Source organism: Diabrotica virgifera, chromosome 2 (assembly GCF_917563875.1).
Source record: "Diabrotica virgifera virgifera chromosome 2, PGI_DIABVI_V3a".
In the NCBI taxonomy this organism is placed as follows: Eukaryota; Metazoa; Arthropoda; class Insecta; order Coleoptera; family Chrysomelidae; genus Diabrotica; species Diabrotica virgifera.
Genome location: NC_065444.1, coordinates 106,875,343 through 106,890,647, shown reverse-complemented (window position 1 = coordinate 106,890,647; position 15,305 = coordinate 106,875,343). Strand labels below are relative to the sequence as shown.

Sequence of the window (15,305 nt, the reverse complement as noted above, 5' to 3'; positions counted from 1 at the left end):
TTTTTAATCGCTTATATGTCAAAAACTATCAACTTTAGAGAAAAGACACTAAGGACCTTTTCTGTTTGGAATGATCCAAAAAACCTAAAAAAATTTTGTTCCATGCAAAAAAATAATTTTAGGAAAAATACAAAAAAAAACGTTTAAAAAATTTTTGACCAACTTTTGGTCCTGGCAACATGCAAATTTGTTAAAAGGGGTCCTTTTTGAGTCTCTCTCTCTTCAATCCTGACCCCCCGGAGGGAGTATAGTGGTCGACGTGATGTCGTGTATTGTCCGTCTCCAAAGATCTCTGTCTCTGGTCATTTCTTTTAATTCATGCATAGGTCTTTTGCATATTCCTGTAATCTGATCGATCCATCTTGTTGGGGATCTTCCTCGTGATCTTCGGCCTTCCACCTTTCCTTGTATAATGAGTCTTTCCATGTTTTCTGTGTTGGCTCTCATAACATGTCCAAAGTATTTTAATTGTTGGAGATGGACTTTACTGGAGAGCCGTTGGCTAACTTTTAGCTCTCTTAAAATCGAATTATTTGTTCTATGGTCGGTCCAAGGAATTCGTAGCATTCGTCTCCAACAGAACATTTCTGTGGCGTCTATATTTCTTGACTTAACTATTGGGATTTTCCCATTGATTCTATCTTTCTTCTTTCCGAATTTCTCAGGGTCCAAGATTCACATCCGTAAGTCAGTATTGGGAATATTAAGCAGTTGATCAACCTCATCTTTAACGCTCTTGAAATTTGACAGTCCTTCCATATTGTGGTCATTTTTGCTGTGGCGACTTTTGCTAGATCACATCTACGTTTTATTTCCTCCTGTAGTGACCCTGTGTTTGTGATTAATGATCCCAGATATAAGTATGAGTTCACAACCTCAAACCGATCAATTGTGGTTATATGTGGATGATTGTTATGTAGTCTATCCACTATCATGATCTTTGTCTTTGATATGTTTAATTGCAGACCAAATATTTGACTTTCGTTTTCAACCAGTCGTATAAGATCAATCAGCTCTGCTTGACTATTTGCAAGAAGGGCTGTGTCATCTGCGAAACGTAGGTTGTCTATTTTATGACCATTTACTGAAATCCTTTTTCCCACCCTTCAAGTGCTCTTCTCATAATATGCTCTCCATATATATATTGAATAGTTGTGGAGATAGTCATCCCTGCCTGACAACCCGTTCTGGATGAAATTGTAAGATTTTTGAGTAAGATTGTGCAAAAAATCCGAATTAGAATATTTTTCCTAGCGGATGCGCAGTGGTTTTCTGGACTATGAGCAAAAATAGTTTTTAAATCTTTAAATAAAACACTCTGTAACTCAGTAAGGAGCCACGTTTTATTTAAGTGATTTGTGTTAAATCTTAATATTTTGAGGACTAGAATCTACAATTGAGAGATTGAACATTCTTAATGAAACACCCTGTATGTATCTGCTTAAAAAAATTTTCTGGGCCAAAGAATTGAACAAGCCTCGTAAATATATCAGGGATTCTTTAATACCTTATTTATGATAATTTAAAGTAAAATTAAATGCTGGATGGCTTTTCTACATAAAATTACTGCTCTGTTAAATAATACACATCTATGACGGAATTCGTGTTTTTATTTAAAACTAGCCAAATTGATGATGCTTGTTTAATTAAGTTTAATTGCTTTGGGAAATGGCTCTAATAATAGACTAATAAAATAATAATTATATACTATACTAATAAGTTGTTTTGATTGAGAACAAGTTACACTTATCTTCCTTTGAGTTAAAAAATCACTTTATGATAAAATACCATAGACCGAAAAGAATTAATGTTATTAGTAAACAAACAGACTGTTAATTGCAATAAAATTAAAGCGAGGGTCGACAGAGATGAGCAGGGTTACATAACTCAAAAAAATAAACATGAAAATCGATGAGAGATGAGAGGTAGAAAACGTAGAAGGATTACTAGTCGAGGAAATGAAGCTGAAAAAATGGGAAAACCTCTATTTTCTATATTGAGCCGTTGTACGCTTTTTGTTTTTTAAGGGTGAAAACTACCCCTAATTGTAAAAAATTATAAAATAACATTTTAAACTTTAATATTGTCAACATTTGGTTCTTATTAGTTACATAATGATTGTTTTATGCTTTAAGATATACTATCATAATATTTCATCCCTTAAAACCACCCTTGTTGGAGCTATATATAAAAAATTTACTTATCCTAGAAGAACAATTTCGGCTTGCATCGATCTACATAAACATTTGGGATTAGGACTATCTCACCCTGTACTTCATATTCCATATACTGCTTAAGGGCGTTGATTATTTTTAGGGGTGTAAACTACCTCATATTGTCAAAAATTATATAAAAACATTGTAAACTTTAATATGGGTAAAATTTGGTTCTGATTGGTTAAATAATGATTGTTTTATACTTTAGGATATAATATCATAATATTTCAACCCTTAAAAACCAGCCTTAATAACATTACAGTTTTTATAAGTAGATATTTTAATAGATCTATACAGAAAAAAAAAGTAGAATTAAAGAATTACAAAAACATTTATTTGCACAAAAATACGAATTTACAAATACAGTAGAACCCCGATAAGTCGGCCTCTGATAACCCGGAAGTCCGGCTAACCCGAACCGATTTTCATCAGACAAAGCATTTTTTCAGTTTGACTGAGTTTTTTACCCAGAAATGAACAATAGGTACTGTATACAACTGTATGTAATTTAGATGTACTGTGCATATGTATTTTATGTTTTTTGCAATTATAATGGAGTTTATCTGTAAGTATACTATATTTTATTAATTTTTACCATATTGTCCGGCTAATCCGGATTTTCGACAACCCGGATCTGCTGCAGTCCCGATTAATCCGACTTATCGAGGTTCCACTGTATGTACAAATACAAATAGTTTTTTAGTCATCTTCCAGTATTCGAAACGGTTTTGTGGTATTATACATACATTGAAAATTATCCATAAGCGGACTATCCGAATTTTTCGAAAAAAGAAATTTGTTTTATAAACATAGCTCCTTCATTTTTGGCGATAAAAAGTTTTTTCAAAAATTACTTTGTAGGATTTCTGAAGAGTTATAAGACTTTGTAAAATAAATTCCGTGAGATCCCTTAGTATTTAATTAGGGTGGGTTTAAAGGGCTCGAATAAGGGGGTGTTTGCTCGTAAATAGAGGTTTTAAACAGCTATATCTCGCTGACTGTTTACTGTAATGAAAATCTATGCACAAGGTAATTTTAGTTATTAAAAAAGCTACAATTTAGTTGTTCATCATTTTTTTCGGATCTCCAGTATTTTCGGAGATATTTTGAAGTAAAAGGTGAAAAATGGGAAATTCCAAAAAAATATTTTTTCTTTAAACTCCAATTTTTCTAAAATTAGGCCTTTTAAATAGGTCAAACTTCTTGGTTGTATTGATAATACAAATATAAAAGGAATTATAGAAAGGTAAAGACCAAATTTTAATTAGGAGGGTAGTTAGGGGGTTGTTTTCACTTATTTTTTCATAAAGAAAAGCAGGTACCGACTTCTTTTTGTTCATAAGTCGCTTAATTTTCAGGCTAGAAACTTTTTATTATTATTTTGTGAAAGGCCTAACTGTATATTTGAAAAAAGATTGTTAAGTTTTCCTCGAAAAATGCAGTTTTTCCGTTATTTTACTTTGAATATTTCAAATTATGCATTTGACGAAAAAAGCTAACTTTTAACATGCCGGATCTCGGTTTGTATTGGTCTTAAAGATAAAACAGAAAAATAATTTTAAAAAACTCTAACAAGAAGTAAAACCACTTCTATGTAAATTGGTATATTTATTGAAACTTAAAAAATCCCAATGGATTGAATAAAATATGTCCAATTCAGAACGTTTTCAGACCTATCGGTCCATCATCAGTGAATGTGCATACTTGCTAAATAGCCCCAGAACCAAACAATGGTTGAATTTAAAATTCAATTTACATTATTTAAAAATAATATTAGTAATTTTGTTTGTGTTACTAAAATATACAATTTTGATATCTAGAGTTTTTTATTAAATGCATATTTTTCGAGGTACTCTCACAAAACCCTCTAAAAGTCGATTTTTTCATCGAAAAACTGTTACTTTCAAGCGCGAATAACTCGAAAAATATTAGTTTTACGAAGAAAATGTAAAAAACATTTTTTTCTTGGAATTACTTTTTACATCGATTTACATGGTTAAAATGTAATAAAAAATTCCCGCCCCCGAGATGAGGTGGCAACCACCCCCAAGGTTTTAGCGTACAGCGGCATGATATAGAAAATGATCCTTGGACTATTCCCTACCTTCCTTGAAAATTTCAAGTAAATCCATGCTGGACGAAAAAAATTGCGAGCCAAAATGCTTCATTTCCTCGACTATACTTAATTAGGCGGATAGGTGACGAGGTGAAAAGGCAGTTATGACGATGAAAACTTTATGAAAAAAAATTCATTAATTTTTTTTTAGAATAATTGTGATCCAGTTAACTGATGTTCTCGTTCATCTCGTATAAAAAAAAAGACAATTACTAATAAGAAAAATTCACAGAAAGAAGGTACTGTCAAATGTCAACTGACACTAATAATAAACTTATCAGTACTAAATTAAAAGTAGCTTTAATAATAATTATTAGTGACTCCTTTGGGCCTGAGACTCGCAATACATTTTTTTAAAGGTTTTAGATTACAAATAGCCACTCTCACTTTTTTGTCCATATTCAGTTAAGATCTATATTTTCCGGCATCGCAAAGTTAGGGTGTTGAAAATGGCAATAATATATCAAATGTTTCTCTTGTTTTCAATGGAGAAAGGCATTATCTACTGCAGCCGAAAATAAAAAGAGTGGATTATTAAATTATCTCTTGAAGATGGTCGTCGAAACACATTTCACTTCACCTTTCCCCGTTAGAGGTCGTTCTAACCATACTCCAGGTATACGCTGTGAGCTCGTACGTAGAGGGGATATTTACAAATTCGCGAGCGCCAGTAGTGGCAAGTCTGTAAACGTCTACCGGAAATTTGACATAAATGTCAAAGTGATTAATTTAAAATTAAAATTAAAAACATTAATTATAAAAAATATTAATTAGTTGGTCAAAGCTGTGGTATATATTTTTACCTTAAATATTCTTACGTTTTAAATACTGAATTTAAGTTTTTTTAATATTTCGTAATATGTAATTATAAATTAATCTATTAATCTTAGCGCCATCTATACGATAATTGTGAAAGTATCTGAAGTAAGAAATTCATATTTTATCAATAGAACGTCAAAATGATTAGCAAAATCTTAAAAAAATCGATTACAATTTAATTACTTTTTTGCGTTGTAAATATTAAGCGATAACAATTAAATAATAAATTTAAAAATTACCGGTGAAAGTTGAATTAGTAATCCGCTAGGAGCGACATCAGCGAAGCTCAGAGCGTATAATATTGTATCGACAATCGTCACTAAAGTCATTCATTATTGTACTCATTTGACGCCATTTGCGGCAGTAAAGTAACACTTTATTGTACTGAAAGAAGAATTTTACTTTACCTGTCGCGATTAATCAAAATAAACTGAGATTGAATGTAAGTGGTGAATGGCAGTAATCGATTATTTATTTGAGTGAACTTAAAATTTATTTACTTTAATTATTAAAAATATTGTACAAAATTTACATTATAATTAAATTTATGTCAGAAATTGAAATTCTGTAGTATTTTGCAATTATATTCATAAAACATAAATCAACACTTTACAGATTTAGTAATTAGGTACTTATTCAATATTGATAGGAACTACCGATTAAACCATCATGCAGAAGCTTCTGTCATCGTCATTACTGTCACACGAAATTTTTATTTCGTCTAAAATTAATAAAATTCGTAAATATTTTAAGTTTTGTGTTAATGCAAATACAAATTGTATATTATGAAATGGTGTTTTTGTTAATTGGATTATGTATTATTGTATATCAATTTGGCAGTCAAAGATAGAATAAAAATTTAATTTTTTTAATATAACGCGGGCACATAAATTTGATACACCCTGTATATTGATTTGTAGATATTTATTAGAAGTTAGCTTTCACGTAGTAGGTTTCTCCTTAATGAGTTTTTCCATGAAGAATTACAGACATTTGTAAATAAGTAAAGTGAAAGGAACATTTGTTTAGGATTATAATTTAAAAAGATTGTTCTGTTATTACGGGAAAAGTAAAACCACAGGTAACTGTAATTATTAGTTTTTAGAAAATTAAAGGTAGAGAGATTTGGAATTTTAATTTTAAGGATTGTTTGAAAGAATGGCTGGGTTTTTCGAATGGAAAAGAGAAATGTTTCTGATTGGTTTGGCAATTTGGAAGGGAGAAAGAGAGGTTGGAATGTTGAGACAGTTTGGAAAAGAAAGATTATTGTGTTACCGGCATCCGAGAAGAGCAGTCAAAAGTTTTCGTGAGTAGTTCATAAGCAAGTACTAGTGGTTGTTTTGATAGTGAGAGTAGCTGAAAAGTGGAACGAGAGACAAATCAAATCGAGAAGAAATACCTCTTTGATTCTGTAAAGTCCAAGAGAGTAAGTTACAAGAATTATCGTTATTAAAATTATTTGTGACACCAAGTAAAAAAGATACTTGGGTCTCAGGAGATTATTGTTGAGAGAAAGAGAGGAGAGAGTTTTGGAGTTTATTGAACGAACACTGGCAAAAAGAGGCCTGGCTTGTGTTTTGGAGAAATAGTTGCTGGTATCCTGCTGGATTGTTTGCTGAGAACGGAGAGGGCTTTGATTGGTAGCCTAACATAATCAACAAGGAGGAGCTGTTTGGGTCAAGAGGAGACATCATTGTGTGTGAATCAAAAAGGTCAGTCAATAACCTATGTGATAGATTTTCTTTATAATCAGAAGTTAATTTTTTTTTTACGTAAAATCATATGAATTTAAGATTCCAACATTTCAAAAACTTAATAGGAAGTATAAGTAATTTTGCGAATACCAAATTAGTTTGTTTAGTTTTTTTTATTAATGGTATCAAGAACAAAGCGATAAATATTTTTTGAATTAGTTTAATTTATATGGTAAAAGTTTCTTTTGGACAGTTATGTCCACAGGATTTAATTGATAAATTTACAGAGCATTGCTTTTGATAATAAAGGTATTTGTATGTGTTTATTTATGGTATTTCTATTTATTTCCTTTTCCTATTTTATCCCGATAAGGATCAACTAAGAGATACTGAAGCCACGAGAGAGGATAAGTATAACCTAAAAGAATTTTATTAAATTTTTTATGACAAAAGGCACCCTGAGATTTTTTCTTAATATTTTTTATGTATGATTTGCGACAATTAAATAATTAATCAAATAAATACTAATTAATATAAAAGTAATAGAAAGCAGATCATAACAGTATATAGGACGGTGACAGATATTAATGATAATTTGTTAGCAAATATATTTATTTAGATTTTCTACTATTCATCAAGGGAAAAGCAACTGCGCTACGGTAGGCTACAATTCATAAACATAATGTAACTATTAACGGTATTTTTAATTTTTGGTATTTTATTTTAAGTGTTAAAATTGGTTGAATATTTAAATATAAATACGATTAAACTGTTTAAAATATATTTATTTCGTTGAAATCATAATAATAGAAGTATAACGTCTTACGTGCGTACCAAGTACACACACTCTTTTTTCATTAGGATGTAATTAAGTAAGTGTTAATGTTTTTTATGATTGGCGATAAAATTTTGTATGCACCACGTCAGTAAAGACTCTTTATCTAACTCGTCTGTTATTCGCCTCGGCTCGCCCGGCAATATCAGACTCGTTCGATAAAGAGTCACTTTACTGACTTGGTACATAAATAACTATGGTATATATTTACCTGCCAGTCGGTTCGTTTTGGTTGAATCCAGTCTTCTTGCAAAGCCTCTTTGATAACGGGTAGACCTAGAAACACGTATCAGAGGATGGCAAGAAGACTGGAATTGAATCAAAACGAAACTGTCTATTTTTATTTTGTTTTCACACTATACTCGGTATTACGAGTACAAATGATGGCGATTCATTAGAGTAAACTGAGATGGGTTGGTGGAATATTTTCCTAAGCGTCGCCCTGAAGGTTTATACCTGGGTAAACAGTTTACTTGAATCGTCGTCTACACATTTCATTTCAATTATAAAAGTGTCTTACCTCTGGAAAGAAATCTTGTGGAAACTTGGCCTTTTCTTTAGTAACTACAGTCTCGATATTGCCTGAATGTATTTCTTTCCCTTGTACAGGCACAAACACACAATCTTTGAAATCCCATATTAAAATATTTTCCAAAGATTGATGCACGAAGTATAAATTCCCGAGTGCCTGAAAAAAATTAATTATTGTTAATTACTTAATTTAATTATTGTTATTTACAGAGAGTTGCTCGTGAGTCTTATATCAACGATAGAGGCCTCAAAGTGAGTAAAGAAGATATAAACAGTTCATCAAGTAAGGTGTGTTACCGAAATCTAAAAAGACGATCTAAATACGTTGCCCCGAGTAGTGGTCGCCCAATTTTCGGCTCAATAGCTGATTCTTTGAAACAAAAACGTCATCAAACTGTTATAACTTGGATTGGTAGACCACCTTCAACGTGGTTGCAGACAACATACAAGACCAAAGGACAGAAAATACACAGTCAAGCGATCCCCACAACAGCAACGCAGTGCCAGATTCTCAATATCCACAATAAGAAGAAGCAGCGATAGTTTAGTTTGTCGATGGACTTCATAGGCCCGGTTTTTCAATGAGCGGTTAAAATTTTGGTTAGCTAAACTAGTTTGAATTTTAACCAATATTTTAACCCTCATAGCGTTTTTCAGTGCTTTAAACCAAGTTAATAAAATATCGGTTAGCTAACCACTTTTTTTCTTCTGTTGGCAGCAGTAACTGTAAGTGCGCATGTACAATTCGAGGAATAATGATCAATTTGACAGAAAAATAAATAAAAAACAATTTTATAACCAAATTAAAAAAAATGATTAATGCAATGCAATATCAAGTTCGGAATCTTTGTTTAGTTCATAACGTCTACCTCGGTTTCATAACAGAAGAGAGTTACAATTACTGGGACGATTTAGACTTTTTTTCCGATTTTGTTTGTCAAAGACCACGGTATTATCACTATTTGAACAGATTGACCAGGAAATAAGGAGTCAGACTGTTTGGTAAATAATTATTTTTCTGTGTAGACAAATATAAAATAATATTTTTAAAATATTTACCTGTTAGGTATCTGTTATATACATAGGTACCTGTTTCAGTTATATTTAAATATATTTCGTTATAATTCCTTCCTATATAATAACGATAATAATTTATAATTTCGATAATAATAATTTCCTTATAATAATAAGGAGGTATTAGAATACTTCCCGCGATGAAACAAAATAACATAACCCAACTAATATCTTCTGTCAGGCAGGTACTCAAAAAAATAAACATGATGCATTCACTGCACCTATGCGCAAGCGTAACCTCAAAATTCGGAGTTAAACCATCTAACGAGGATCGGTTAAAATCTTGGTTAACTTAAACGAGTTTAAGCTCTAACCTAGTACTGAAAATCTGATTAAACATGAATATTTCGGTGACCAAAATATAAATAGGTTAACCGAGCACTGAAAAACCGGCCCTTAATGATGACAGATACAATTTTACCATCGATACTGGGGCAGCAAGGTCCCAAGGTACCATTTTCGCAACAGCGAAAAAGAAAAAATCTTGGTCGCATAAGTTGATGGATCTGGTGATTTGGGAGCCATGTTATTAGAACCAGAAGAGCAGGGTCATGAGGACGTCAATGTAACCAGCTGTTTGGTAGATGGAGGGATAGACCGTTCCAGTAAGAGTGGCCAACCTAAATGAAAACAATATCACCTTCAAAAGGACCAAGTACTTGGAATATGCGAGCCAGTTATGAGTAGAAGAAAATGTGCCAGCAGTATACAGCAACTCTCCACTGAACTATTGGATAACGTAAAGAAGTAATGGGGTCATCTATCTGAAGATGAATACCAAAAATCAGAAGAATTCATTAAAAACGAAAGTGACATCTTCTTTGTAGGAAAAATAACTGGCGCAACTGACTTAGTCCAACATCGAATAAACAGTGACAACCTCAACTCCATAAGGCAGGGACCGAGAAGTCTTCCATTTGAAAACAAAAAGAATATTTTACCATTATTAAAGATATGTCGAAAAATAATGTTACCTAAGATTCGCCCCTGGTCTTCTCTGGTGGTACTGGTAACCAAGAAAGATGGCTCCAAACGGTTTTGTGTCAACTGCAGAAAACCGAGTATAGAGAGTTAGCTCTAATATCCTCCATTTCCTAGACGTTTTCGTTATTGCTTTATGGAGCTTGTTCGAAGATTCGTTACACAGGTTTGCATTGATATGCACTCTAGGGTCAGTTACCAGCAATTATTGACGAAAGACAGTTATTACCGTTTTGCCTGTATTCCGTGAGATGTTACAAAGATAAATCAATTCGCAAGCATCTTTCAAAGGCGAGGAACCTATTGCGCACAAACTTTCTAGTGAGTAATCTAGTTTGTGTACGATACTATGAACATGTCTTATAAGCAACATTTTCTGAAATTGCTCTGGACCTCGATTTTTGACCCTTCGCTTCGTTTATCGATCATTCGCTATCTGTACACTAAACAGATACGAAGCGAATACGTTCGATAACGAAGCGTAGGGTCAAAAATCGAGGTCCTGATCAAGTTTCGATGATGTTCTCTAATAACACCTCCCACATATGCCACATGCCACATTCCTTTCTGTTAATGCAGTACTCAAAGCACTTGGTTGCGACTTATCATTCGTCTCCTCTCTTCCACTCTTAAATTTTGACACCATTCTTGACAGTTGGATACGCAAAATATGCGTGTCCATACGCTGCTTGTATTCGTGTATTAAATTTGCATTTGTTGCAAACCTTCAGCAGACAAAAACTGAATGACCGCACACTGATTATATTTGGACGGATTTTTAACAACAAACGCTATTTTTAAGTCACAATACTTAAAACAGCAGTCAAAAACAAATGATAGGAGCTGATCAATGTGACGTTTACAAACATTGCAGAAGGTCAGTTGAAAGATTATAATTGTTTCCAAGGCTAGCCTGACAAAAATGTGTTTCAATTGAACAAGCATATACTTTGACAATCCAATTGATTGTCAGAAATCAGAAATGCAAACACTAAAAATATAAGTACAAGGCTTATGGTAGGAGAGTCCAAGCGGGGATTATGCGCGTTACTCGAGCGCGTCAGAAAATCACATAGAGAGAAATTTTGTCACCTGTAAATGTACCCCTACCATATATGGACTCTTAATACAGGGGCGTGCGTTGGGAGTAGTCCCTAAAAAAATCTATCCTTAGAAAACTCAAAAACGTCAGATTAAGACAAGGTAAGTGAAATACATGAAGAACAGTGTATATTTAAAAATTCTGACGATTTGAGCTGGGCGTAAGGAAATCGGCGAGTCACAAAGTTTCACAAAAAAAGCGAGTAATTCGCGAAATGAACATTAGATCGAAAAACTGAAAAATACGTGTTCAATTTTTTTTAAATGTATCGAATGACACTCCGCGATATTTAGCGAAATGAACATCAGATCGAAACACTGAAAAACACGTGTTCAATATTGTTCAAAAATCTATCGATGACACCAAACACGACCCCCCACGGAGGTGGGGTTGTGGGTTACATACTTTAAAATCTTAAATAGGAACACCCATTTTTTATTGCAGATTTGGATTCCTTACTTAAAAATAAGCACGTTTTATTCGAGACATTTTTTCGAATTGTGGATAGATGGCGCAATAATTGGAAAAAACGATTTTTGGAAATGGAAAATTAAATAAAAAATTGAAAATCCCCACTAAAATGGAAAACTTAACTATTTTTGGTTTTAGGACATAATATTCACATTCTTCACAACCCACTATGACGCTTTAGTAACTGAAAATTTAGCATCCAATGCTCCCCTACTATTACGCGCTTGTCAATATTAACTTTAAACTTACCGTAAAATTTTCTGCTGAGCTGTAATCTTCATCTAAAAATACCCTAATCTTATCAAATAAGCGTAATTCATTACTGGACATCAACAATTTCACGAAATGTTCAACTTGTTTCATACTAAGTTCATAGTTCTTTCCTCCTACCTCCTGGCAATGTAAACCTATGAATTTGGGATCTAACTTAGATACAGTTGATAAAAATTCTTCAGTCCATATTTTAAGCATTTCATTTGGCTGTAACAAAGTAACGTTTTGTTAGAGAAAAGGAATAAATTTAAAAATTTGCAGATATAACTTCTTTTAATACAGGTTATTTATGCTTTAAGTGCATTTTTAGTAACAAAACTTAAAGTTAACATGAAATAATTCTAATAGTACGACATCCCACTTAGGGCAGTCAATGAGGGTATTTGGCTCCGAATTCCATTCTACTACATCGATTTAGTTGATATTCTAACTGTAGATAGGGAATACCTCAAGAAACAAAGGCTACCCTAAATACTATGGCGCTTTTATCTTGGGGCGGTTCCCACCCCTTCAAGGGGGTGGAACATTTTTTGGTCAAAATAACCACGGAAGTAGCTAGAGAACCTAATTCTAAGCAAAAACTGTTCTATAATTTTTTTTGAAAACTCAATACTTTTGAGTTTCGTGGTTGAAAATTGGCCATTTTCATTTAAAAATGACACCTTTTCGGACGGTTTTTTGCGAAACCTTAAAAACTATGTATCTATCTAAAAAAAACTATATAAAACATTTTTGTAGCCTATAAAAAACAAAGAGATTCGTTACTTCATAAATCTTCTAGTTATAATACAAAACGGGATATGGTAAGTGAAAAGAGTTTGTTTTTTTTGTGCATGCTCAAATCGGTGTATTCAATAATTTGAAATAACAGAAAAACGGTCGATTTTAGGTGTATAATGCTACCAATACCTTCTGTAGTGCTTGAAAAGACCTTTAAAATCAGCAATATTAAATGTCGATTACATTCAAACTAAGCGATATATGTTGCAAAAAAATTTATGACTAATATATTTTAAGAGAAAATGAAAAGTATATTGAACCCCTCATCCACCAGAATTTAAATGCATCGTTTTCCTTCTACAATACCTTTTACTATAGTGTTATTTCTATGTTCAAAAAGTTGGACGGGTTTAAAATGAATGGTTTAAAAAAAATAAGATCAAATTATAGAGCGCATTTTTAAATTTTCTTAAAAATCTTAATTTTTTTTCCATGTAACTCGAAAATGATAAGAGATACGAAAAAAGATACCATACAAAAATGTAGGGTTTTTTTAGATAAAAATTTTGTTTTGGTTTTTCATTACTGCATCTCTTATCATCTTCAAGTTACATGGAGAAAAAGGAAGATTTTTAAGAAAATTTAAAAATGCGCTCTATAATTCGACCTTATTTTTTTCAAAAACCATTCATTTTAAACCCGTCCAACTTTTGGACATAGAAATAACACTATAATAAAATATATTGTAGAAGGAAAACAATGCATTTAAATTCTGGTGAATGAGGGGTTACATATACTTCTCATTTTTTCTTAAAATACATTAGGCATCAACAGCGGCGGCCCGTCAGGGTCGGCAGTGCCGACCCACACATTTATGGACACATTATAGATTTTTTAAATATTTTATTTAATCGGAGTTGATGATATTCATTTCTGTGAAATAAAAAAAAATATCTGTGAGATAATACAGACTAAATTTTATTCATTGTTTTTAAAAGAATTCGATCCCGATACGTTAATTAAGTGATCCCTGTGCGCTGTGCGTAAGAGACTTTTCAAATCAATGATCCTATTCCTATAGCCATGCACCCGCACCCGATTGCGATTGTGTGAATTCTTATTATAAAGCCCGGCTCGGCATGCCGCCCCCAGATCAACGATTTGCTTATAATAAGAAGCTATGAAATATTAGCCGATAGGCAACCAATTATACATTTCCCGTATTTATTTGTATGGCAAGTACGGCAGCGGGTACCCCTGCCGAGCGGTGATCTGCAAACGGCAGAAAGGCACGTACGTAGCCACGTATTGTCTTGCTAGCGCGCCCAGGATAAAATTATGAAATAGGTAAGTAGTTTTACGTCGTTTAATTATTATTGATATTGTAATTCTTTTAAGTTGTTAGGAATTACCATTTAGGGGACAGGATGTATCGGAGCATTCGTTAAATCAAGTTAATTATAGAGAACAAATAAAATTTTTTAACAAATACGATCTGGAATTTTCTAATTTATTTTCTGACTCGAAGAATATAGCGGCGTATTACCTAAAACAGCACAGAATGAAAGAATCAATTTTAGTAGTTACATTTTGATCCTTTTCGGTAAAAGTAGACAAAACTACTGATAGAGGTAACATGTCATTCACAAGTATCAATAATTGTTCTTCGATACGCGTTACGTCTAATATTTATGAGAGGTTGTTAGGTTTTCAGACGTGAGTAGAAGACAGAATATATTTTTGGTGTTTTAATTTAAAGGACAGATTAAAATTTTTTGATATCAAAAATAAAATGGTAAGGCAAATTATTTATGACGGGGCTGTCTTGATGTCCAGTGAATTATATGGTCTCCGGACAAAAGTTAAAACAATTGCACCAGACAAAACTATTATTTACTCACTGTTATAAGTCACTGACCTCTTTGACTATTCAAAATTTAAAAGTTACGCCAAAGAATTTTCAAAATATCTATTAGACAAGTTCATTAAAAATTATCCATCATTTTTTAATCAAATAAAATAAGAAAATGGATTAACAGTTTTCAAATATTTTCGGAAGGTGGGATAAGTTACAGACTATGTATAATTGTATATACTGCAATTCATTAGGTACAACAAACTGTTTCCGAAATTAATAAATTATTGTGCTCAAATGTGGGCAAATTCTGTCTCAAATGAACGGGATTTCTCTTGTCTCAAAAGAGTCAAAACGTATTGTCGAAACACCATGAAACATGAGAGAATGTCAAACTTGTCTCAAATGTCGATAGAAAAAACTTTTAAAATCCCTCCAAAACAATAATAAATTTTACAATTACGTTATAACCCATTTTGCTACTTCGAAACAACAGACTAGAGTTAATTTATAAACAAACAAAAAAAAACAAAAAAAAAAATAAAAAAAAACAAAAACCAAAGATCTCCTATGAAATTGAAGCCTTTGGAGACAAAACCTTGCCGACCCTGTCCCTAA

At 32.4% G+C, this 15,305-nt stretch overlaps 1 protein-coding gene across 4 annotated transcripts in view; it reads right to left on the bottom strand.

The window, feature by feature from the left end:
• Positions 1 to 15,305, bottom strand: part of LOC114334622 (inositol polyphosphate-5-phosphatase A) — a 176,266-nt gene that overhangs the window by 78,554 nt on the left and 82,407 nt on the right. For all 4 annotated transcript variants that reach the window (XM_028284701.2, XM_028284703.2, XM_028284704.2 and 1 more), the window contains exons 2-3: positions 12,089 to 12,319; positions 8,201 to 8,368 (exon numbers count right to left, since the gene is read on the bottom strand). In XM_028284701.2, the coding sequence (XP_028140502.1) occupies positions 8,201 to 8,368; positions 12,089 to 12,319 (399 nt within the window). The remainder of the gene's footprint in view (positions 1 to 8,200; positions 8,369 to 12,088; positions 12,320 to 15,305) is intronic.